Source organism: Ostrea edulis, chromosome 6 (assembly GCF_947568905.1).
Source record: "Ostrea edulis chromosome 6, xbOstEdul1.1, whole genome shotgun sequence".
In the NCBI taxonomy this organism is placed as follows: Eukaryota; Metazoa; Mollusca; class Bivalvia; order Ostreida; family Ostreidae; genus Ostrea; species Ostrea edulis.
The window spans coordinates 66176465-66184100 of NC_079169.1; the positions used below are offsets into that span (position 1 = coordinate 66176465).

Genomic DNA, 7636 nt, shown 5'->3' on the forward strand with positions numbered 1-7636 from the left:
TTCGTTTTTGCATAATATCTCATTGTATGGATATATTTCGCAGGAAAGCATGTGGTTACGAAAGAAAGTATTATTTCAGGAATATATGGAAACAAATATATCCGCTGTACACTTTCTAGTTTAATCAAATACCTCAACACAATTCCGACGATCGGGGCAAGAGTTTGGCACTACCGCGTGTCTAGGATCAAATATCAGGACAACGCTTTGTTTTATCGTCACTTTTACGTGACCAATAATTACTTGTTATCTGTGTAAGTTTATGCATACTGTCAGTGAATAAAACCAATCGTATTCAAAGATATCGACGAAAAATTAATATTGTGTACGGGGTGTATGCTACATGTTGTGCACGGGTGTACATACTACCAGATTTCTTTTACAGGTAATTACGAGAGCTGCTCGATATGTAATGTGTATTGTACGATATCCCAAATTATTTAAAGCATTCGACTCAAATAGTGAAATGAACATTATACATCTCTTCAAAGTACTCTCCGCAGTTTGAAATACATAATTTCAATCTGAAATGCGTCACGGTACGCTGATTTGGGTAGACCTCTGAGGCACTGACTGATGGCGGAGCCAAGGGATTGTCGGGACTTGTAACGACGACCAGATAAGAACTTTTTAAGTTTTTGTAAAAAGTCGCATGGACCTAGATCTGGAGGCAAGACGGTAACCTTCTCCGACTTAAATAATTGCTTCACAAGTTCAGATGTATGTGATGGAGCATTATCATGAAGTAGACGAACATGCCTAAATCCTGACACAGGGCGTCGTTTATGGCAATATTTCTTGAGCTTTTTTAGTATAACATCTCGGTAATTAATACCGACCTGTAACACTTTTGCCCTTCGGCACCGGGATTTGCACGGCTATACCATCATATGAAAAGAATATGCAATAAAGAACCTTCTTTGTGCTTATGGTTCTTTTGGCAACTACAGGCTACCGTGATTAGTTAGCCAAATTTTGTTTCCAATTTTTCTTACTGGTTCGAAATAGTGAACCCATCTTTCGTCACCAGTAACAATGTTTACAATTTGTCTTTAATTGAATTTGGGAAACATTTTGAACAATTGCTTAGCGATTTGTACTCGTACCCCTTTTGGTCATCTGTCAATATTATATATGCGGAAATCTTTCGTATTTTGAAAATACGCTTAAAAATGAAATGCACCCGCGATAGCGATATGCCAACAACTTGGCAATATCACGAATGGTGTATCTTCTATCACTTTCAATTATTTCCCTGACTTTTGAGACATTTGCCTTGCATGTCACAGTCACAGGTCGGCCATATTTTGCTGCATCTTTGACGGACTCTGTGCCAGTCAGAAATTTCTTTCTCCACCCACGAACTGTCTCATAAGATACTTTATCAGACCCATAAACTTCCCCCCGATTCAGTAAAAATCTGCATTACCAAATGACTGAGTATTGTGCAAACTTTTATATAAGCTCTAATTTCTTCAATATTCTCAACCCGTTTCCCAACCATTTTTACAACAGTGGTCAACGACTGGCTCTATTGAAATGACTATAAGTTTAAAACTATGTGGACCTGAAGGCTTGTGTTTATACCATTGGAAAGGTATTGAATAGAGCTATTCAAGGGGATCATCATCCACGAGATCGTGCAAAGCGTTATCACGCTGTGGTACAATACGAATTACATATCGAACAGCCCTCGTAGTACGGAATATTCAAATTTTAAACATACTGATTGTAGTAGTACTTCTATTCATTGTTTTATATAAGAGTACACGCATTAGTACTAGCCTAGTTTATTGAATGAAACGACTTACATGTACATGTTCCGAATGTTATCTATACGTGTTTTTATTTTATCCACGGTTGTTTTGTAAATGTTCTTCTAAATTGTCTAAGATTGGGAGAAAAACGCAAATTACATGTATATGCAATTAAATTCTAACGATAATGAAAATATGAGAGAGAGAGAGAGAGAGAGAGAGAGAGAGAGAGAGAGAGAGAGTTTTTTTTACTACAAATGAGTGACAGAAAGGGAATTTCGTAAGCTTCTTGTATATGGGAATGTTTGATTCTATTCTACATGCACATGTTTGAGTTTACTCGGTGTGAATAATTTGTAAACAAAGGCTTTTTATATGGTTTTCCTCCATAAATATTGGACATGAAAAGACATTCAAAAGAAATTCATCTTCAATGTCTTAAAAGTTGAAAGAAATTGATAAATACAAAACATTGAATTCGCGTGATTTTTACAAACCAAGGATATACAAATCTAATTGTTGATGCAATTCTGTTCCAATTGAGCCCGGTATTCAAAATATTATCTTTAAAAAAATTATTCAGATCGTAAAGGAATCTTTGCGTTGAACAGATTGTTACGTTGCCATTACGTCTATGACGGTATGATTGTGACGTCACAATGCATTTCCTGTATCCAACTAAACAAAACAAAGCTAAGCAGCTAGAAGGTAAGCAAAGTAATTATTACTATTAGATTAAAAACAAGAAACCCACAGGACTTACCGGTCACCTGAGCTTTAGTTAAAAGTATCCCTAGCCCCAAGGGCTATGAAATGCAGAAAAAAAAAATATATTCTGCATATCTAAGCTAAATTCTAATATTCAGTAACAGTACCATTGTACTAGAGTATTTAAAAACAAGACGTGTTCTTCAAACTTGAATGTCCCTGAAAGTGTCTCTTTACATAATATATGTAACATTAACACGATATGACTATCGTGCAGGTTGTGAAATTCACAATTTTGGTACATTCTTTCCTGCTTTTCCTAAATATGCACTTAGGTTTTATAGCCTGTATTGATTGATTGTTTTATTATATCATTCACCCATATTGAGACGTCACCAGCTGTAGGTGAAGTACCACAAATTTAGACCTATCTTTGGCGCTCAGGACTGTGACAGTGAGGATCCTTTAACGTGCCAACGCCTGTCACGACACCCGTGAAACCTCCGTTTTTAAGGTCATATCCAAAAAGACCCGCTATTCTCACTTCTAACGTCTTAGATTTGACGCCATGGCACGAGCGGGACTCGAACTCACGACCCCCCGGTTACGAAGCGGACGCTCTAACACTGATCTAGATCTTTCAAATGATAAAGACCATAATCACTATCACATAACCCTGACCTCTGGGATCATGAAATTTACAATTTTGGTAGAAACCTCCCTGCTCTACATGCCTATGCATTTAGTTTTTCTTACATAATTATGAACGGTTGTACGGGTAATTTTTGACAAATTGTCAATGTTTGGTAGATTTCATCCCGCCCCTTACGCCTCAGGGTGCAGGAGTCCTGAACATTACAACTTATATCCCCTTTGTCCCGAATATGTATCATACCAAATTTTAAAAGAATTTGAAATGGTAGTTATATACATGTAGATCATCTGAGTTTACGCGGGTGACCTAACAAATATATTGTATAACTTTATGAATATGATATCATTAATCATTTCTATTTAGAGAAATGGAAAGTAACAGAATGACGTATCAGTTGAATCCTGACTACTTTATCATGGAGTCTGATGACAAAATTAAAATGGTAAAATTTCATAATAGATTCGGAAAGGAATTCTCTTTAAAGTTTAAACAGTTATTTGTATTCCATATTTGTTAACATAATAAGCAATTTTTACAGCGGGAATTTGTACCACAGAGAAAGGTACAGAAAACCATCAGAAATATCTGCGACATCACAAAACAAAACGCAGATACTAATGTAAGTGTCTATCTGAATACTATTATAATTATCGTTATTGTCAACATTATTTTAGATTGATTAAGATCACAAACAATAAGTGATATGTATGTTTGATGTGTTCTTCAGCTCGTAACTAATTTTAGACATGGAAAAAATTTCAGGACTTTTTGCCAGACTGGGTAACAGAAGAATATTTCTCATCTCTCCATGAAAGTAAAGAAGTAAGTAACTTGTCTTCGTGTGATATATTAAGTGTAATAGATAACATCCTGCTTATAGGGAAGGACAATGTTATAGATAAAAATATACATGTATATACCGATAGAAAAAAAACCATCCCGTTACTATACACCCCCCTCGTAATGAATTGCGAGGAGATAATAATAATATGCATTAATTGAGAGAGAAAAACCAACAACAACACTGCAATACATGATTCGATTCGCCAGTGCATAATCTGCATATGATTTAACTGCAGAACTGTAGCTCTCTGAAATAAAATATTGTGACGAATTCTTAAAACCGAGGAAGGCTACTGACAAATAAGTTGATGTTACAGGGGGGAGGGGGAGGCAACAAAGAAAGAAATATAGTCTTCCGTCTATAAATTTCACATGTTTATGTTACATGCTTCTATACCAATTCCTAAGCCTTTCTTTACGTACTGATTTTACCTACGGATTACTCTGTTTACCTGAGGGTTGACGACTTACCCTTCTAGGCACCGGATATCACCTCTGGTGTTTGTCCCACTATCAATTTTGCATTCTTTCTAACATCTATTGGATTGATCATCGTTCATTATCTTCATAAGAACACAAATCTAGAGTGGGCGTAACATCAACGGTAGCACACAAGCCCGGGCCTACACATAATTTTCACCTCCGCCCCAAATTAAGTTGTCTATCCCTTAAAAAACACCAAAAAGTTGTCTATAACTATCTCCACACTTTCTGGTTAAGGTCACTTTGGTATGCTATTTCCGTTCACCATAACATTGAATTAACGGTACTAGGTTGCGTCCTTTGAGTTTCCGTCATTTGTTGAGCTCCGGGTTAGAATAGGTCCTCAGTACCCCCTTGCTTGTCGTAAGAGGCGACTAAATGGTGCGGTCCTTCGGATGAGACCGGAAAAACCGAGGTTCAGTGTCACAGCAGGTGCTCAATGGTCATAAACGCCGAGCATAGGCCTACATTTTGCAGCCCTTCACCGGCAGTGGTGACGTCTCCATATGAGTGAAATATTCTCGAGAGGGACGTTAAACAATATTCAATCAATCAATCTTAAAAAGAGGTACATTTTAGCCGTAAAGCAAAGTCCACAAAATAGCGCCATACCCCCTTGACGTTTGGCGCTACAGTTCCATTCATCATTTCTTATGCCCCTGTCTAGAAAAATAAGTTAATAGTCAGAGTACAGGCAGAAGAAATGTGACGGCTTGAGACTTAAACGGCAAGGAACGGAGCGGAGAAATTTATACTTTTTTTTTTTTTTTTTTTTTTTTTTACAAAATGTAACAAGAATCTCCAGATTTTCCGATATATAAAATGTATTAGAAATAAGGATTGTAACACTCCTACTTTTTTCCAGACAAAGAATTGTGGCGCCTTGAGATTAGAGTCAGACCACATCAAGGTACGTTAACTAGCATTAGTGACTTTAGATACATTTTCCCGGGGAAACAAATCTGCACTATATGTATTTGTGGACAAGCACGATTTGTTGTTGAATGCTGATAAACTAAACAGTTCCTTTAACTTTTCACTAGAATTACGTCCAAGGCATCATTGAGCATGCCCGGAACATACTACAAGAGGAAGAGGCGACTTTGAGAGTAAGTGTGCACACTTCTCTTATAGAAACAACAGTTTCAGATTTAGAGCCGAATTCGGACGAGTTTCGGATTTTTCTTCACTGTTGAAGTTCTTAGATTGCATGTCTTAAAATCCCGATAGGGACAATTTATGCCTTTAAGGTTAATATTCAAATTCCTCATGTCTTAGTGCGAAGTGTAGGGTTATTTCATTTATTTCAGAAATTCTAAACTTATCACTCATTATGATTGAAGGCTTATTTTTGATTGATAAATTAATTGTTTTATTTTAGAGCCAGAATTCCAAACTTGGCATTGGAGACATACCCGTTATCGATGATTGTATCAAACAACACAGAGACAAAATGGCTGCGGTTCATGAAGAACTGCTGGTAAGTTAGCAGACGACGGTAATCAATTTTCCTTTGATTAGATATTGGTCTTGTAGAATATCAAACAAGGTGAAGATAACGAACAGTGATCAATCTCATCTACAAGCAATACAAAATAGATAGTTGGGCAAACACGGACTCCTGGACACACCAGAGGTGGGATAATAAAGTATAAGACCGTACAGATTTAATTAAACATTTACAGAAACCCCCAAAAAAGAAATTGAAATGAAAATTTTATTAGCAATAAACTTGTAATTAACATTTTCACAATTATGTGCTGGATCAGCATAGTTAATGTTTTTTTAGTTTCTAAACTATAGCAAATATACCATGTTACTTCCTCGGAAGCTAGGGGCTTTCGGTCCACTCCGCTCCCATTGGCTTGCAGGGATGTCCATGTAAATTTTTAGAATTTTTGAAAATCATTCTTCTGGAACAAAACTTGTATTCTAGATGACAGTAAAGAGCAAGACAGACGTGGAAGGAAAGAGGAAATGTGAGGAAATCACTAAGAAAGAACTCGCTGACGAAGATCATGGAGATATACAGGTATACTGGGTAATCTCACCGTTTTCATAGAAATAATATTCTATCCAGAACAATCGCAACTTTTCTGACATCTTATTTAATATTCTAAGTTTAAGATATTTCTTCACTTCCATTTATTCAGAGTATGCAGTCGGCTCAAAGCCTGGAAGATAGGGACGATTTCTTTATTCCTAGGCAACTGTTCCTTTTCAAGATTGAAACGTTCAAATCAAGTTCACAGGTAAAATTTCCCCAAAAGTCGCCAGAATGTACATGTCAAAGGATACAATTTAAACCTTTGTTCAATGGAATTCTCCAGATATGTGTCTTTGAAAAGATTTGTAATGACTGAGGTTATAGAATGTCAAAGACTTACCTGGTACAAACGATTCGGTAATTTGATTAAGATTCCCTGAAGTTTTGTTGTCTTTCTTGAATTTTGTATCATATTGATGGATTATGGTTGCTGACTTTGTTTCTGGTTTTGTCCACAAATAGAGTGAAGATCAAATCACAGAGACAGACTCTGATGTCAGAGAGCCCAGACCTTCACAAGATTCCACTGTGGATGAAACGGTATGGACATGTAACTAGATCTATTATCTGATAATGTTGGTAACGATTTCCTAGAGATTGTTATTTAGAGTCCCAAATTACATACGAGATGGATGATATTTACTGATATGTTTGCAATATTTTGAGCCCCTTGTTTTCTTCCTATATGTACAGGTCACTCGTGGTAAAGGAAGCCGCTGTTGGAGGAAAAGGATCCTTAGATTTTTCGGATTCAAGTAGAGTTTAAACCAGACAATGCGATGTAATTTGAATATGCCTCAAAGAAACTTTATTGAAAATATGAGAGGACTAATTGAAGCTATTCCTACTTCTAATTTGATATTAAAATTGTTGAGAATGAATTTGAATTTGTGATTTTTAAAGACATGCATATTGAATATAAAATCAAAAGAAATTTTCCGTATAATGTATTTCCAAAAACAAACAAAATCCTGTGGTGTCCTAATTGTGTTAGGACAATCTTCGAGTGTTCAGTCTGTTTTCTGTGCAGGAAGGGAAAGGATCAGTCAAGTATACCGTAACACGGGGATTCCATTTATACTAATCAGAAGGACCAGGCAAGAAGCAAGACCTTCACCATGCAAAAGGATAACACAGGAACTT

General features: G+C 36.4%; 1 protein-coding gene across 1 annotated transcript; it reads left to right on the top strand.

The window, feature by feature from the left end:
- Positions 1 to 3442: 3442 nt before the first annotated feature.
- LOC130046901 (uncharacterized) lies at positions 3443 to 7374 on the top strand. Its single transcript, XM_056140456.1, has 10 exons — positions 3443 to 3562; positions 3659 to 3739; positions 3883 to 3942; positions 5312 to 5356; positions 5490 to 5555; positions 5828 to 5926; positions 6383 to 6478; positions 6600 to 6698; positions 6956 to 7033; positions 7187 to 7374. The coding sequence occupies exons 1-10, from the start codon at positions 3488 to 3490 to the stop codon at positions 7250 to 7252; spliced, it is 765 nt and encodes a 254-aa protein (XP_055996431.1). The 5' UTR covers positions 3443 to 3487; the 3' UTR covers positions 7253 to 7374.
- Positions 7375 to 7636: the final 262 nt, after the last annotated feature.

Bases quoted from the DNA above. Each gene is read 5' to 3' on its own strand.
- LOC130046901 (XM_056140456.1), top strand. From the start codon at position 3,488: ATGGAAAGTAACAGAATGACGTATCAGTTGAATCCTGACTACTTTATC. The intron at 5,357-5,489 runs GTACGTTAACTA...ACTTTTCACTAG, and splicing joins TAGAGTCAGACCACATCAAG to AATTACGTCCAAGGCATCAT. The intron at 5,927-6,382 runs GTAAGTTAGCAG...CTTGTATTCTAG, and splicing joins CGGTTCATGAAGAACTGCTG to ATGACAGTAAAGAGCAAGAC.